Here is a 16,852-nt window from a genome sequence, read left to right as displayed (position 1 = left end):
TGTGGTGCTATGATTATGTATTTAATACATATGTTGTACATGGTGCTTTGAAACATACTTTTAAAAAATCTAACACTTTATTGGCATTTTCTTTAAATATCTTTTTAAAAAATATGTATTTTATTTATTTATTTTTTTTTTACAGAGAGGAAAGGAGAGGGATAGAGCTAGAAACATCGATGAGAGAGAAACATCGATTCAGCTGCCTCCTGCACACCTTCTACTGGGGATGTGCCCGCAACCAAGGTACATGCCCTTGACCGGAATCAAACCCGAGACCCTTCAGTCCCCAGGTCGGCGTTCTATCCACTGAGCCAAACTGGCCAGGGCTAAATATCTTTTAATAACATAGTTTTTAATGACTGCATAATATTCCCCATCAGTAAGTAGGGTTAATTAAAGGTATCCATCTCAAAGGCTTATGCCATGAGCACTGAGAAGAGTTATGTCATGTAAAGTTACCTGGCATGTAAAAAGCAGAACGCATTTATATAAAACCAATCCTCTTTTGCTGAGCATGCAGGTTATTTCCATTATTTTTTCTATGATGCATAACGATGCGCTCTATGATCTTTGCTCAAATCTTTGTTCATTTCCTTAGTAAATGCCAAGATTGCTGGGTATGCACATTTTAAAACTAGCCCACTCATTGTTGTGCTCTTGCGGGTGTGGAGAGGGAAAGGGGCTTGCCCGGGCTCATATATCGAGTTAGCTGCAAAGTCCGGCCTAGGAACCAGCCCCAGGACCCTAAATGGTGCCTCGTCCAGCTGGGCACCAGGAGAAAGCCCAGGTTGAGCCTTAAGGCACCGGGCTAAGGCCGCCCCTGGGAGAACCGGAGGCGGGTGCGAAGGGGCGGGGCGGGGCTGGGCTGCGGAGCCTCGGGCTTTGCAGACAAGCCAAGTCAAACCGTTGCCTGGCAACGCGGGCGGCGCGGCGTTCGAACGGAAGCGAGGAACCAATCAGGATGTCCGGGGCAGACCATTTTCGAGAAGGGGGGGTGGAGGGGAGAAGGCACGCTCACTTCCCCTTCCTCTGCGCACCAGCACCTCGTTCCGGTGGGGGCCTTGCCACAGCCGGTTCCCCCCTCCCCGCTCGTCTCGGTGCAGAGGACCGCTCCGAAGAGGTCCCTCTGCGCGTCGCCACGCAGGACTGGCCCCCCGAGCGGCGCTGGGCGTGGCCATTCCCGGCCCGGGTCCGAGCTGTCAGCGTCTGCATCCCCCGACCTGGAAGAGCCGGGACTCGTCTAGGCTGGGCTCCAGGTGAGGGCGCAGGTGGCCTGGGGCGCGGCTGGGCTCGGTCTGGGGGGCTCCGCTCACCCAAACACTGCGTTGTGTGTCCTCCCCGCGCCACACCTGCGTGAGAGGGGCAGCTAGCTGGTGGTCATGTTTGCAGTCTCTTAGCAGCAGGTATCCTGCCCGTGGAGTCCTGGCTGGATCACCTCCCTTCGGTCCCTTCCCACACCATCGCTGGGTGCCTTTCCTGGGCGTCTGTCTTCCCTGTGCGCCAGGGGCTGGACGTGGTTCTCCCGCCCACGAGGTTTTGAATTGCAGCGCTGTTCCTCCCAGAGGCCGCTCTGGGCCTATCGGCGGGACTGACATTGTGGGCAGCAGGTGCTCTGGCCCCGGAGTCACTGCTGTGCTCTTGGGAACCTGGGGGAGAGGATAGAGGCGGCCCCTCCACGGAAGCCATAGTCACCAAAGCCCCTAGAGACTTTGGAGTTGGGGTGGGGCAGGGACTCTTTCCTGGCGAGCGAGCTTCTGACCTAGACTGTGTCCTGCCTCCTGGCCACCCCCTCCCTCAGCCCTCGCACCCCCAGGCTGCTATTGTTGATTTCCTTTTGCAGGTGGGGAAACTGAGATTCTCAGAAGATAAGTCCCTTGCCCAGAGTCAAACAAGCAGACTGGGCACCGCCAGAGTTGGCTCCCAGTCTGTCTGGCTTCAGTATTAGAGATCTAGGCACTCAGAATCATAGCATCCGGGTCTTGAATTTATTTCTTTAAGGGGAGTTATCCTCTCTCCTCCGAACTCTCTCTCCTCCTGGCTCTGGGAACTCAGAAGAAAAGTCTTTCATTCATTCTTTTCAACAAATATATACTGATTTCATATGCCCTGCCCTCCTCCTTGTCTATTTTGTAGCAGTTACCCCATTTGATGTCCTATATATTTCACTTTTCAGTGAGTTTATTATCTTTCCTGACTGGCATCCATGTGATGCAAGGAGGGCATGTAGGAGGAGGTAAGGAGAAACTCGCCTCCAAAGATAAATTGAGGGGGTTCCTCAAGCCTCTGTAATGAGAGTCACTAAAGCTGGCATTTATGGACCGTCTTTGGTATGCTCTGCTGGCTGAAGGTAATGCGTGTGGCCTCTGTGCAACCAGTGCCTCCCACTTCTGTCACAATTACAAGCGCATCCCCGAATCCACCTGCCCTACTTCTAGGCAGAGTGACATAGGTGTGGTTCTGCTCAGTGTGGTGTGTAATGGGGAGAGACTGGACACACACTCGGTTGCATCAATAGAGGCTGATGGGCTCTTTCTGTACGGAGGTGGCTCAACATATATTAGCAACGATATATACTATTAAGTGTATTAATAACATATGTTATAATTAATATACTAATAACATATTATTAAGAACAACCTATATTACCGAGTAAAAAGAGCATGCTGAAAGCAGTACATACAGCATGTTGACACATGTGTAAAAAAGAATACAGGGTACCCCCCAAGAAACAGTATATACATTTTAACAGCTGACGGCTCAGTTTTGAATATGGGATGTATTTAATAAACATTGCCTTTATGGTTATTCGAAGTGTGTGTATACATTTTTGGGGGCCACCCTATATCTGTCCATTGTTGCCTGTATCTGCTTAAAGTCTCCCTGCAAGGACACACTGTCTGGTTATAGTGGTGCCTGCAGAGAGGGGAGCTGGGTGGCTGGGAACAGGAGCGCGAGGGAGTTTATTTTTACTCCCTTCGCTTTATAGCTCTTGAATTGAGCCATGTGCATATATCACCTGGTTGAAAAATTGTTATTTGTATCTATTAGATTACATATTTATCAAAAGACCACTGCCCTGTTTGTGCTGTGTCACTGACTTGCTATGTGACTTTGGGCAGGTTTCTTTCCATCTCTGGTCTAAGATAAGAAGCCATCATGGTGAGTTCAGGCCTGGAAGGGGGCAAATCAGGCCAGGAAGTGGGCTTGGCTGTGTGAGTTTATTATCTTCCCCAACCTTCACCTTCCCCATCCTGTGTGCCAGGCCCTGCCTAAGGCTTTCCATGTGGTGTCTCTCATGTTGTCACTACTGTAAGACCCTTTGTTCCCGTTTTGCAACCTCCGGTACAAACAGAGGCTCGGAGAATTGAGTTGGCCTTTCCTGGGCCAAGTAGTAGACTGCTGCCTCAGGTGCCTGCCCCCGCATCCTTCCCACAGCCTGCTCACCTCTGCCTTCCTGAGGCTTGTGCAAGGCCGCCCTCGGCAGGACTGACTCTGGGCACGGCCCACGCCAGGCAGGCCAGGGCACGAGCATCCAGGGAGACTCCAGAAATAGCGTGGGCCTGGTGTGGCCCTGCGGGGTGCCCAGCTAGCCGGGTGTCTCTGACCCTGACAGCTGGGCTGAAATTGAGCTGGGCTACCCTACCGGCCACCCCCCTTCCTGCTGCCCGGAGCCCTCCTGATCCTCCTCTAGGCAGGTGAGGGCCTCCCTGTCTCTGCCCAAGTCTGGGCCTGGCTCCTGCTGATGAGGAGAGAAGCAGGTGGAAGGAAGGGGTGGGGGTGGGAGTGCAGAATGTCATGGAAATGATAAACATCAGGAACTATAGCTCTGGCCCCTCAGCAAAGAATGAAAGTCACTGACACCTCTTGAGCACTCACTGTGTGCTAAGTACTTTGTAAGTATGAACTAATTTAATCCCCTCAATAATGTAAGGTAGTTACCACTGCTATTATATCCAACTTACAAAGTGAAACTGAGCACTAGAGAGATTTAGTAACTTGTACAAGGTCACCTAGAGCTGGAATTCAAAACCATGAAGTTTGGCTCCAGACTCTATTCTCTCTCTCTCTCTCTCTCTCTCTCTCTCTCTCTCTCTCTCTCTCTCTCTCGTTTTTTGTAAAATGTATTAAGATAAAGTTGACCATTTTAACCATTTTTAAGTGTACCTCTCAGTGGCATTGAGTACATTCATATTGTGCAACCATCACCACTATCCATCTCCAGAACCTTTTCATCTTCCCAGACGGAAATTCTATACTCACTAAACACTAACTCTCCTTTCTCCTCCCTTCAAGTCCTCAGCAACCACCATGCTAGTGCCTGTCTATGAATCTGATACTGCAGGCACTCTGATCACCGGCATCCCACAACATTCGTCTTTTTGTGTCTGTTTCCTTAACTTAGCATGCTTTAGGGTTTACTTATGTTATAGCATGTATCAGAATTTCATTCCTTTTTAAGGCTAAGTAATGTTCCATTGTACCGTGTTTCCCCGAAAATAAGACATCCTCCGAAAATAAGACCTAGCGCAACTTTGGGAGAAAAAATTAATATAAGACACTGTCTTATTTTCGGAGAAACAGGGTATGTACATAAAACATTTTGCTTAATCCATTAATAGTTACTTGGGTTGCTTCTACCCTTTGGCTGTTGTGACTAATGCGACTATGAACATGGCTGTACATATATGTGTTCAACTTCCTGATTTCGGTTCCTTTAGGTATATACTGAGAAGTAGAATCGCTGGATCCTATGGTAGTTCGATTTAAAAATGTTTGCCTAACTGATGTACTTTTTCCACATTGGCTGCACCATTTATATTCCCAACCGTGCACAAGGGTTCTAGTTTCTCCTCATCCCCACTACTTGTTATTTTCAGTATATTTTTTTTTATGATGGCCATCTTGATGTGACATGGTATCTCATTATGGTTTTGATTTACATTTTCCTAATGATTAGTGATATTGAGCACCGTTTCACATGCTTATCATCTGTTTATTCACCTTCTTTGGAGAAATGTCTATTCAAGTGACTCTGCGTTCTTAGATTGACAACCTCTGACAGAATGGTTAACGTTCTGGCCTGAGGAAGGCCTCACCAGGAGCACCTGGCTGGTGAATAGGTATCACAGTCACCCTTGGGTGGCGTTTGCCATGCACAAGCCTCATGCTGGGAGGGGGCACTGCGAGCAGCCCTGCTTTACAGCGGAGGAAATGGGGGCGTGGAGGAGCTGAGTAGCTGATCACTGGTGGAGCTGGGGTTTGACCCGGGTAGGCTGGTTCCAGAGCCCAGGCTGCAGAGCTGGCCAGGGAGATGGAGTGGAAAGGGCACTGCTGGCAGCAGACCCAGTGTGTGCAGAGGTTTGGACGTGGCACCTGGAGGTTTGGAGACAGAACAGGGCTCAGGAAGAAGTGGCCAGAGCCCACCTTGAATGGAGGTGACTTGTGGCTGGAGGAGGAGTGGGACGGGTGGGAGACGGCCTAGGGCAGGGCCGGGGGCTGGAAGGAAGCTTGGTGCTGAGGGGCCTTGGCCTTTGAGGTGGCCTGGTTCCGGTCCTGCCTCTTGGTCAGTGTGGTCCCCTCTGGCGTTTGGTCCCTGGAGGAAGACAGCAGGGAAGAGTGTGATGGAGTTCCCAGCCTGGCGCGGGTGAGAAACATATTCCCAGCAGTACACAAGGGTTCTCGTGTCTGCACATCACCAATACTTGCTATTTTCTGCTTTTGGCTCCACAGCCAAGCCCACTTCCAGGCCTGAATTGCCCCCTTAATACATTTTACAAATGGGAAACAGGAAACAAGCGACAAATGAGTGAACATCTAAAACGACCGGGTGTAATGACTGCTTGGAAGGGAACAGACCAGGTGAGAGAGTTGGTGGGAGCCTCAGAGTGGTCAGGGAGTTCTCTGAGGAGTGACATTTGAAGTGAGACCTGAAGGAGATGAGAGGAGAGCTTCCGGCGGAGAATGGATGGTACAAAGGCCCTGAGGCAGGAAAGAGCTTGGCGTTCAGGGACAGCTGGGAGGGCTGTGTGGCTGGAGCAGGAAAGGGTGCCCTGAGGTGGGAAAGGAAGGCAGGGACTGGGTCTGGGAGGGCCTGAGGGCCCAGGGAGAGTTCGGACTTTATTTTCAGGTGATGGGGAGCCCAGCGGGTTTTAAGTAGAGCCGTGATGAGATCTAATCTCTGTTGGGAAAACATTGCTACCATTGCCCCTGTTTTATAGTTGAGGAAACTGAGACCCAGAGCCACAGCCAGGGGGTCCAGAGAGGGAGGCTGCAGGTTCCTTAGGGGACCCTCGGTGAGTGGCCGAAGCCCACTGCTGGAGACCTGTTCTCCCTCCTCCCCCCAAGACCCTTATTTGGGTTCAAATCCTGGCTCTGCCAATTACCAGCTTTGTGACTTCAGGCAAGCGGTCCCACCTCCCTGTGCCTCAGCTTTCTCAACTGTAAAACAGGCATAATGGTAGTACCTATCACACAGGGTGGGTGTGAGGATTAAGTGAGTTAACAGAGTAGAGTTTAGAAGAGGGTCAGGTACAAAGAAAGCTCTCAGAAAAAATTCTTACCGGTTTTATTCTGAAAAGTATTGTTGTTGCTTTGCTTTTGCTACTGTTAGTGCCTAACTGAACCCTCTCCCACCTCACTGTTGCACCACGGAGGGCCAGGCAGGGACCCAGCAGGCCGCTGTGGGGAATGATGGTCCTGTTCCATCACTCAGGCCCCAGGGCCTGGAGGGGGCGTCAGGGTTGACTCACTCTCAGTGTAGACAGCGGTTCCCTGAGTCACTTCCTATCTCCTCATGCCCTCCTCTCCAATTCTGTGTAAGCCTCTCCAGGCGCAGCCACGGGCCTCTCCAGCCTTCCCAGGGTCCGGGCGGGGCAGGGAGACTTCCTTCTCTGGATCCCATGAAACTGGCCTAATCAGATGTGCCACCTGAACCGACGTAACAGGGCTTAGGCTGGCAGAGGAGCCAGTCAGCGCCCTCCCCGATTCCTTCCTTCCAGCAGGGCTGCTACCATCTATCTCCTCAGAAATGGGGATTAAACAGTTCCCCGTCTGGGGAGTGGGGAGATTGTCCAGAGATTTAAATAAGTACAGTGCCTGGCACTCAAAAATTGTAGCTACCACTATTGCTATTATTGTTACTGTTATTATTGCTTACAGCTTGCTCAAAGCTTCTACAGGCACTCTCAGACCCCAAGAACTCACTGACCGGGCCTGGAAGGTGGGACCCCCGTCTCTGGAGGGTCAGAGAGGTTAGGCAATCGGATCAGGCACACACAGCTAGAAAGGGCTGTCCGAGGGAAAGCGCCCAGGCTGGACTCCTCCGGGTGACGTTGGGCAGCTGGTTCAGCCTGTCCCAGCCTCAGAATTCTATTAGTGAAATGAGGATAATAATAGAGCTCGCCGCCCAGGAGTTGTTGGGAAGATTAAAACGGGTTAATTGATAGCAGGAAAAGCACTTTCTCACGCCTGGCACAGGGACCATAAACGTTGGGGAGGAGGACTCTGTGGCCAGGGCCAGTGCAGCCGGGAGTGAGAGTGCCCGGCTCCCAGAGCGCCTGCTGGAGTGGGTCCCTGCGCCCCGCCCACCACCAGCGCGTCGGGACTCGGTTTTGGCCGCTGCCTGGCGTCCGTTCGCTCTTTTTGGTGATACCTGGGTCGACGGGTTCGCCGGCTACCGCCGGCCACCGGAAGTTGCGCAATACCTGCTACCTGAGCCCCGGGTGGGCCGGGCCGGGAGCGCAGAGTAGCGGCTCGGGCGCAGCCAGGTACGTGCGGGTCGGGGCCGGGGCCGGCGGGGGCCGGGGGCGCGGCCCTGCACCCCTTACTCCACGGGAAGGCGGGGACTGGGCAGGGGCTCACCTTCCGGCCGGATGGATGCCGCAGAAGTCGTGCCGTCAGGCCCCCCATGTGAGAGCCAGGCCACCCCGGGCTCAGAGAGGGGGGACCCTCGGCCGCAGTCCCACAGCGCGCGCCAGACTCGCGTCCCCTTCCAGGCAGGGAGTTCCCAGGATTGCCCCGAAGTAGGGAAGGGAGGAAGCCAGACCTGGATCTGAGCCGCCCCTACTCCCTCTCTCCTCCTGGGGCTCCTTGGGGAAGCCGGTGGGAAGGGGGCAAGGTGGGACTGAATGCCCCAGAGATGCCAAGGAGAAGGGCCCGGGGCCGCGCTTTGGGGGCGTTTGAAATCCGCGGGTGGGGCGTTGGGTGATGGAAGGAGGCTCAGAGCCTCCGAGAGGACCAGTCCCACCTGGGCACTGGGACCTGGCGTCCACCACAGGAGCCGCCGCACTCCTGCTGGCCCACCTGTGACATGGGGCCGGCTTAGCTGGGCTCATGGTTAGCCCCTACCCTGTGTCTGCGAGCTGAAGCTAGGGTCCCAGTGCCCAGGTGGGACCGGTCCCCTGGAGACCCTGAGCCTGCACCTGCCTTGTTGGCGGCCCTTCCTGAGCGGTTAGAGACCCCTGCGCAGGACGGCGGGAGGGAGGAGAGGAGGGAGGAAAGTGTGGAAAACAGGGAGCCCGGGTTATGGCCAGTCGCCTGTTTCCCGGATGCTGAAGAATGTCCTCCAGCTGTTTTGTCTCTCCATCCTCACGGTGACCTGCAGGTCTATTTTTAACCACATTTCACAGATAAGCAAAGGAGTCTCGGAGGGGCGCGGCTGCTTGCACAAAGCACGCAGCCGGCGGTGGCCAAGCCCAGGCAGGTGGGCCAGCGGCCCCAAAGCCGCCGCTCTTCCTGTCTGTCCGGGGGAGGCCCGAGGGTGTAGGGACTCCAGGTGAGACCGAGGCGAGCGGGGCTTCTGCCCTGGCCCTGCCCACCTGACCCCCTTCGTCCCTGTTTCCCCGACTGTGGGAGAGTGCCCGGAACCACCGCCTCCGGACGGGTTGGACTGGTTTGGAAGGCGGCAGGCCCGGGGGTGGGGCAGAGTCTAGCTACTTGGACAGGGCTCAGCTAGGCTGCCTTTCCTGTCAGACCCTTCTCTCCTGAGGTCTCCTGGAGGTCGGCCCTCGGTGGGGCAGCCATGTCCCACCTACTCCATCCCTTCCACCTGGGGAGCAGCTCTGGCTCTGGGCCAGCAGCCCCAAAGGTTCGTTCTCAGCTTGCCATTGCAGCAAAGGTCCCACACTGGGGCTGGGGGCCAGATGGGAGGGGGTGGCGGCGGCAGGCGCATGTTCTGTTTGCCCCGTACATGCAGTGTTTTTAAAATTATTATTATTGACTATGCTAATATTTAAGAACCTAGAGTTTTCCTGCACTTCTGGATTTCCAGCTTCCTAGAATATCCAACACCCACCACCTTGGACCCAACTGCCTGCAGCAGACTGGGGGTGCCCATTCACACGGGGCCCCCGTAGACATTTCAGGTCAATAAAACTGTACTGAATACCCACAATGCGTCAAGAGTAATATCTTGAAACTGTGAACAAAACAGATACCCCTGCCCTCGTGGAGCTGATATTTTAGAGGAATGGGAGCAAGGGAAACTCCCATGGACATAACAGATAAGTGAATTCAGCTTCTGATGACGTGGGTCTAGTTCAGCTGCGCTGGGACCTAGGTTGGTCACTTCTCAGCGCCTCGGTTTCTCCATCTGTAAAATGAGGCGACAACGACCCATCTCCCTGGCCTGCTGGAGGGCTCCAGGAGAGGACAGTGCCAAACGCCGAGCAAGCACACAGGAGAGATCCCTGCCTCCCCACCCCAATCTAGACTCCCTCCTGGAATTCCGGGTGTGTAGGTGGCACTGCCCGATCCATTCTGTTACGATGGAAATGCCGCAGTCTGCGCTGTCTGTGGTATGACCAGTAGTGGCTGTGGATATTGAGCCCTAGCCATGTGGCTAATGTGATTTAGGAACCGAGTGTAAGTTTTTATTTAAATGGAAAGCGAAGGCTTTGGCTGGTGGCTATTGAATTAGACAACACAGCTCTCCCTGGCCTGAACCACCGTCCCCTTGGCTATCACCTTGGCAAAGTCCTCCTCCCCCAGGTAACAGATGAGAAAGTTCAGGACTTGGTCTACAGGTTTTCTTCTGGCCCATCTCCAGGGAGGCTGGGGCTCCAGCCCTTCCTTGGAAAAAGGGGCAGGGATGCCAGATACCTGGGACACCAGGCTCTGAGGCCTAGGTGATTATGTGGGTATTTGCACCCAGGTGTGGGCACTCCTGCCTGTGGGTGTCTGTGCTATGGTTGCTGGCAGATCAAGAGTCTGCTGGATGCCCCCCAGCAGGGCTGTGTGATCTTGGGCATTTCCAGCCGCTCTTGGAGCAGCATAGCTTAGGTCTGACGCTGCCCTGTGACAGGCATGCATGGGCCACGGTGGGCCTGGTGTTGGAGTCCCGTACTGGAAGCTGACGGTGTCTGGCCGCCACCGTGGTGGGGGTGGGGATTTTCTGCCCTCCTCCCCCACAAACTCCGCTGCTGTGCCTGGGGCCTGGCGTGTCTAGGCTGGTGGATGGCACAGAGCAGCTTCCTGTCCGGGAAGGTAAGGGGTGGAAGTGGTACCAGGCTCCCTGTGGGCAGTCCAGGTTGGGTTTTAGCCCTTCCTCTTGGTCACCTAACCCCAAGGCTTCGGTCGCAGCACTTCCTTGCTTGGAGGCAAGGAGCAGAGCCACCAATTCGTTGAATTAGCTTCAGTTTCCCCATCTGAAACATGGAGCTGGTAAGAGGATCCACGGCTGCGGTTGAGCCGGCTGGTGCCCAGCTCAGGGCTCCGAGCCCACTCTACTTCCCCTGCCCTGCCTTTCCTGCTCAGGCTGCGCCCGCCCGTGCTTTCCTTTGGCACCTTTTTTCTCTCTGCCTCCCCTGGGCCGGGCTCTGGGAGGAGGGCGGGGGTGTGGGCGGAGCCTCTGGCCCTACAGCTGGTGCTTCCTGCCTTCTGATTGGCTTCCTGTGAGCCGGGGGCGTGGCCTTCCTTTTTAATGGGGAAGGCGTCTTCAGCCTCTTGCAGTCTGCGGAGCCTTTGTCTGAGCGTGCTCAGCCCTTCTCTTTCTTTCCTCCCTGCAGCCGCTGCCGGCGTCCAGCTGCCAGTTTTCTGTCTGGATCGCCGTCTCCCCATTTCTCCCGTGTCCTCGTGCAGAAGGCCTCGGGGGTATGTAACAGCCATGCCTGTGGACATGCTGTCTCCTGGAGCCCGGGACACACCCGCCCTACCTTTCCGCCTGAGGACCAAGGTCCCGGGCTACCTGCTGCGAAGGCCGGCAGACGGCGGAGCCCGGAAACCCAGTGCCGTGGAGCGCCTGGAGGCCGACAAGGCCAAGTACGTCAAGAGCCTGCATGTGGCCAACACCCGCCAGCAACCTGTGCAGCCGCTGCTGTCCAAGCAGCCGCTCTTCAGCCCCGGGACTCGCCGCACGGTGCTCACTCCCAGCCGCCGAGCCCTGCCTGGCCCCTGCCGCCGGCCCCAGCTGGACCTGGACATCCTCAGCAGCCTTATCGACTTGTGTGATAGCAGCCCGGTGTCCCCTGCCGAGGCCAGCCGGACCCCCGGCCGGCCAGAGGGAGCCCGCCAGGACCCTCCAGCCACCCCGCCACGCCCACCTCCCAGCACCGCTGCTGTCCGCCGCGTGGATGTCCGTCCCCTGCCGGCCTCCCCTGGCCAGCCCTGCCCGTCACCGGACACTGCGGCCTCCAGCCCAGCCCGGCCCCCGGGCCTGCAGCGCTCCAAGTCAGACCTGAGCGAGCGCTTCTCGCGGGCAGCGGCCGACCTGGAGCGGTTTTTCAACTTCTGTGGCCTGGACCCCGAGGAGGCGCGGGGACTGGGGGTGGCCCACCTGGCCCGGGCCAGCTCAGACATCGTGTCCCTGGCGGGGCCCAGTGCTGGGCCAGGGAGCTCCGAGGGCGGCTGCTCCCACCGCAGCTCGGCCACCGTGGAGGAGCGGGCCCGGGAGCGCGTCCCCTACGGCGTGTCAGTGATCGAGCGCAACGCCCGCGTCATCAAGTGGCTGTACGGGCTGCGGCAAGCGCGGGAGACGCCGGCCGTGGAGGGATAGGCCTCCGCCGGACTCGCACTTGGCACAGGGCACAGATCTTTAAGAAGCGATTGGCCCGTGACCTCTCCTTCACCCCTCCCCTGGGTTGGGGCAGACCAGAGACCACTGCCTTCTGCAAACTTGGTGTGGAGGCAAAGGCTCCGAGGCTGGCCCAGCATCCATCTGGGCAAGGACGGACCCCGGAGAGGGTGGCCTCTGGACCTCGGACCACTCCCTCCTCCTCACATGTCGGGATTTTTGACACGAGTTGTACCTCTGCTTGGTTCCTCTCATGGGCTGGGGGCACGTAGCCCTCCCCACTGGTGAGGGACCAAGGATCTCCACCAGGTCTGTCTACCCTGTGGCTCTGTTTCTTTCTTCCTTCGTTGGCCTCTATCCTTTGCTGACTTCCTCTTCCTCACTCAGTGGGCCCTGGTTCCCGGGGAATTCACCCCCAGGATGGGGGCAGGGAAGAGTGGTCTGGCCACTGTTCTTCCCAGGCCTTGGCAGCCTGGCCTAGGTGGGCAGCCTACAGGACGGACTGGTGGAGCCCTCCTGGCTCTGGCTTCCCGCCCTTTGGTTAATAAACACAAATGCTTGCTTTTTTAAAGGCTGGCTCACCAGACTCTTCTGTGATCACAAGGGGGCGGGATGGGAGAAGTCTTGGGGTGGAGCCTTCCAAACCTAGTAATTGTTTACCCCAGCATCTGTGGGGCGTGAGGTCCGAGGTTGGCCTGGCACGAGGGAGCTCGGGGAGGCGGGCGCACTCCCTAGCTGGGTCCGGGCACCAGGTGAGTTGGGATGGAGCTGGGAGGGCCGGGGGCCTTTCCCCTTTGACCAGGAAGGGGGACTGCAGGGGACAGGCTGCCATGGTCACGGGTGTTCTGACTTCCCCCACTCCCTGCCCAGCTCCAAAGGGGGAAGGAAGCTCAGAGAGGGCAAACCCTCAACTTGAGGTCACGTAGGCCATAGATTGGGGGGTTGGAAGTGAGAGTTCTTAGAGGAAGAGGGACTTGGGTGGGCAGCACAAAGTGAATGGGCTTACCTCCAACTCCGAGTGCCCCCGAGTGGACAAGCACAGTCTTCTCTGGGTTGAGTGGGAAGGGGGAGGAAGCAGCTGGCACTGGGCTTTGAGGTCTCAGCTCCTTCCTCTCTCTCTCCCGGTTAGTTACCTGTTAGGAGACCACGCTTAGGCTGGGGGAGCTGAGGACACAGAGGGTGAAAGCACGGGTGGCCTCTGCCAGCGTTCGGGTGGGAGAGGGGAGGAGCTGGGTGGTGCTTCCTTTCACTCGGGCTGGCTTAGCTGCACTCCTCAGAAACAGGAAGCGCTACTGGGGCCCTAGTGACAGGTTTGATGTAGGTTTTATTTTAGGCATAGAGAGGAGATTTCCGCTGGGCTGTTGACAAACATCCAGGACAGCCCAGCTGTCTGTCCGTCTGACAGTCTACCAGCCCCTGGGGGATTAGGCTAGGCCCGGCAGTTGAAGGGAACAAGGGGACGTTGGGGTATAGAAGAGGATGTTGTTGGAGCCCATGAGAATGAGGTCTATCCCTTCGTGATGCAGACGAAGAGCTGAGGCCCCCGGAAGGCCACCTGCCCCCGGGGGCCCAGCAGGCTGGATAATGTAGGACCTGGGCCTCCTATGTTAAGGGAGTGAGGAGAGCAGAGGGATAAGCTGGGCGGGCTCTGCGGAGGTGGTGTCCTTTGAGGGGTCAAAGACCAGCTCCTCTGGGGCAACCTGGTCAGAATTTTGTGCTAATTACCGCCCTTTCTGTGACCTACCAGCCCTCAGAAGCACAAGCAGGCGAGTGTGTTGGCTGCATTTTACATGTGAAGACACTGAGGCTGGGAGGGCCCTTGTTCCGGGAGGGGGCTTACGTGCTGGGCTTGGACCCTTTACGCTCGTCCTGCCACTAAATCCTCAAGATGGCCCTGCAGGGGTCCCCTTAGAGGGTCATCTCTGTCTTAGAGCAGGAGGAACAGTAGCTTGGGGCTGCCGCAGACCAGGTCTGCACGCTGGCCTGTCAGTGGCACTCTGGTTCTTTTGACACACGCCTCACTTCTTCCCATCCCGGCAGTTTTCCCTTCTGGTCACTTTATTGAGCACCTACTGGGTGCCAAGCAGTGGGCAAGAGAGTCTTGGCCCCCCTTTAATCTTGGGGTGGAGAGGGAAGGGCAGCGAAGCAGTAAGCACACAGTCGTACCACGTGGAGCAGGCATGTTGAGGGACTTTTGCCTGAAGCCCAGAGCGGTTCCCAGGAGCTGGGCCTGGGGTAGCCTTGAAGGGCGTTGGGAGAGTCTGTTGGGAAGCGGGCAGGAGGGATTCTTGGAAAGTGCGGAAGGTGCCAGTCTGAGCCCTGACTTCTGCAGCAGAGGTTCCCGAGTGGAGGAGGGCTTCCCTCTGCCAGGAGTTCGGAGCCCGCTGGCCTCTCACGTGGGGAATCTGTGGGCTGCAGCTGGGGCTTCCCCCTCTTCCCCCAACCACCCCTCAGCCCCACCAGCCTGCTGCTTCGGGCTCTGCGGAAACAGCCCCTCCATTGTTCCGCCTCCAGTTGGAGTGTGAGGGGCGAGGAGCGGCAGCCGCTGCCTTCCAGCCCCTCGGAGGGCCTGCAGCTGCTGCCCCGTCCCCGGGGGCTGCCTGGCCCCCATCGCCGCTCCCCCAGGCCAGGCCGGCCCAGCTGCCTAGCCCCTAATTAGGCAGAGATGAGATCTGCCCCCTGATCTATTTCCCACCGGCTAATTATATACACGGGGGCTTGGGAGACCGGCGACTTGGCTGCTCACTCCTGACAGGAAGGTGCGCTGGGCCTCTGGGAAAGGCACCCAGCGCCACCTGCCAGGCTTCGGCGCACCCTCCTGGCCTCTGGGAAAGGCACCCAGCGCCACCTGCCAGGCTTCGGCGCACCCTCCTGGCAAAGGATGGGTGTCGCTCGGGGGCCTTGGGGCTGTCCCTGGTGAACTGGTCCTAGTTCTGCGGCTGAGGCGTCGAGGGGACCGGGAGAAGAAGACCCGATTGATTCCTGCCTGACATCAGGGGGAGTATGGAGGGACAGGATTAGGCTACAGGATCCCAGGTAAGGTGGGGACAGCTGTCAGATAGATGTACACACAGGAGGGCTTAGGGTAGTGTGGGTCCATCCAGGTTTAAGACACAAGACCCCATTCAGGTTTTTAAAAGCTTAATATTATTTTTCAGATAATATATTCATATATTTCCTCCAACATTTTATTAAGAAAAATTTCAAGCTAAAAAAAAAACTTGTGCCCTGGCTGGTTTTGCTCAGTGGTTAGAGTGTTGGCCCTCAGACTGGAAGGTCCCAGGTTCGATGCCCAGTCAAGGACACGTATCTCGTAAATTTATGTGTCTCTTTCACATTGATCCCCTCCCCCCCCCCTTTCTCTTTCTCCCTTCTCTCCATTCTCTCTCTTTTTAAAAAAATATTTTTTATTGATTTTTTACAGAGAGGAAGGGAGAGGGATAGAGAGTTAGAAACATCGATGAGAGAGAAACATCGATCAGCTGCCTCCTGCACACCCCCCACTGGGGATGTGCCCGCAACTAATGTACATGCCCTTGACCAGAATCGAACCCGGGACCTTTTAGTCCACAGGCCAACGCTCTATCCACTGAGCCACACCGGTTTCAGCATCCTCCATTCTCTTAAAAAAAAAAAAAAAAAAAAAATGAAAAATATCCTCAGGTGAGGATTTAAAAAAAAAAAAAAAGAAAATTTGCAAAAATTATACATTGAACACATGTCTACCTACTCTGTGCTCAGATCTTGATATTTTGCTAAATTTTTTTTTATCAGGTATCTATCACTCTATCCATCTATTAGGACAGCTTATCTTTTTGAAGCTTTTCAAAGTAAGTTACAAACACTAGAACGTTTCCCCTTGGCACTTCAGCATTTGTATCATTAGCTATAGTTCCAAAGTATTTGTTTACAGTTCTTTTATTTTTATTCGGGGAGGTAAAATTTACGTACTTTGAAATGCACAGATCTTAGATGTACCCCTTGCTGAGTTCAGGTAAAAACATACTGTACCCCAACCCTCCATCAGGATTCAGAGCAATGCTACCAATGTGTAAGTTCCCTCATGTTCCTTCCCTGCTAACCTCTGTCCCCACCTCTTGGGTAGCAGCATGTCTGTATAAGTTAAATCGTACTAATAAAAATCATTCTCTTGCCCTGTCCTTCTCTCACTCCCAGTCCACCTCCTCCAAGCAACCACATCCAACTCTTTGAACAGTTTCTTCTGGTACCGTCCTCCACATTTCTAAGTGACATGCTTTTCCTTTTTTTTTAAAATTAATTTTAGGCAAGTGTTGACCTCCTTTCTGGTCTGCTGGTCTGATGTCTTCATATATGGCTTCCGCAGCCTGACTGCCTGGCTGGCCATGACTTTGGGCAAAGGACTTAACCTCCTGTGCCTCAGTTTCCACATTTGTGAAATGAGAGTAATACGAATATTTGAGGTGCTGGATTGTTGTGAGGATTCAACATGTAAAGTATCAAGAATAATGAACATTACCCAAGGAGTGGTCAAAATTATTTCTTTTTATCATTACTATTGTTAAGGAAGATGGAACTGCACTTACCCTCCTCTCCTTTGGATCTACAGTTGTCACAATTTCCCATTAGATGAATACTGAGAATTTTTATATTATAACTATGTAAGAATGGTTTCCTGGTCAGCCAGAGCACATGTCATGGTTGCATTCCTTTCTTGTGAAACTCTCTGTTGTTGTTTTTTCCTGGAGTTATTACTACCTGCTTTGTTTTTCTTCCCTTAGTTTCCTCTTAACCCATCCTAATTCTCAGACATCCTCAGTTTACACATAGAAGATAAATAATGACTCCAATTTCTTTCCTGTA

General features: G+C 54.9%; 1 protein-coding gene across 3 annotated transcripts; it reads left to right on the top strand.

Annotated features, from left to right (window-relative positions):
* Positions 1-1,055: 1,055 nt before the first annotated feature.
* On the top strand, positions 1,056-12,573 carry FAM110A (family with sequence similarity 110 member A). Of its 3 annotated transcripts, XM_084889042.1 has the most exons (3): positions 1,156-1,259; positions 5,734-5,862; positions 11,007-12,573. In XM_084889042.1, the coding sequence occupies exon 3, from the start codon at positions 11,105-11,107 to the stop codon at positions 11,990-11,992; it is 888 nt and encodes a 295-aa protein (XP_084745168.1). In that variant the 5' UTR covers positions 1,156-1,259; positions 5,734-5,862; positions 11,007-11,104; the 3' UTR covers positions 11,993-12,573. The 3 variants fall into 3 exon arrangements, with proteins under 3 accessions (XP_084745167.1, XP_084745168.1, XP_084745169.1); XM_084889041.1 differs by lacking the exon at positions 5,734-5,862 and having other exon boundaries at positions 1,056-1,259; XM_084889043.1 differs by lacking the exons at positions 1,156-1,259; positions 5,734-5,862 and adding an exon at positions 5,871-7,769.
* The last annotated feature ends 4,279 nt before the right edge of the window (positions 12,574-16,852 follow it).

Source organism: Pipistrellus hanaki (assembly GCF_964339955.1).
Source record: "Pipistrellus hanaki genome assembly, chromosome: 6".
Taxonomy (NCBI): Eukaryota; Metazoa; Chordata; class Mammalia; order Chiroptera; family Vespertilionidae; genus Pipistrellus; species Pipistrellus hanaki.
Note: the sequence above shows the minus strand (reverse complement) of the source record. Positions and strands in the feature narration are given on the sequence as shown.